The 481-nt window shown below is 28.7% G+C and overlaps 1 protein-coding gene across 1 annotated transcript; it reads left to right on the top strand.

The window, feature by feature from the left end:
- Nucleotides 1-6: 6 nt before the first annotated feature.
- LOC108623196 (glutathione S-transferase theta-1-like) lies at nt 7-473 on the top strand. The gene has a single exon (XM_018021527.2). The coding sequence runs from the start codon at nt 38-40 to the stop codon at nt 299-301; it is 264 nt and encodes an 87-aa protein (XP_017877016.1). The 5' UTR covers nt 7-37; the 3' UTR covers nt 302-473.
- The last annotated feature ends 8 nt before the right edge of the window (nt 474-481 follow it).

Raw genomic sequence — 481 nt, 5'->3', positions numbered from 1 at the left:
AATTCTTTTTGTAAGCGACTTATTGTAACTGAGCACAATGAGCCTGAAATTGTATTATGATTTGTTGTCGCAACCGTCCAGAGCTCTTTACATATTTTTAAAAGTATGTAATATTCCATTTGAGGGGAAATTGGTAAATCTGGGCAAAGGTGAACATCTTACATCAGAATACAAAAAAGTTAATCCGTTCCAAAAAGTACCAGCTATTGAGCATAATGGTTTGAATATGTTTGAAAGGTATTGTTTTGTAGTAATTTTTCTACAAATGTTCTTAATACAAAAATTGTTAGATGCTATGTAAATTAAATTTCAACTTATAATTCAATATAAATGTATAGGTGATTCTACCTTATTCAATAAAAAAAATGTAAATGCCTCTATATAATATGCTAAAATGACTAAGATCTATACTATGCAGATTATGTAATTTCGGATCCTATGGGATTACTGTTCTATAAAAGTGTACACTAATCCTATACAA

The sequence above is a fragment of the Ceratina calcarata genome, unplaced genomic scaffold, assembly GCF_001652005.2.
Source record: "Ceratina calcarata isolate Rehan_Ccalc_2016 unplaced genomic scaffold, ASM165200v1 scaffold11463, whole genome shotgun sequence".
In the NCBI taxonomy this organism is placed as follows: Eukaryota; Metazoa; Arthropoda; class Insecta; order Hymenoptera; family Apidae; genus Ceratina; species Ceratina calcarata.
Note: the sequence above shows the minus strand (reverse complement) of the source record. Positions and strands in the feature narration are given on the sequence as shown.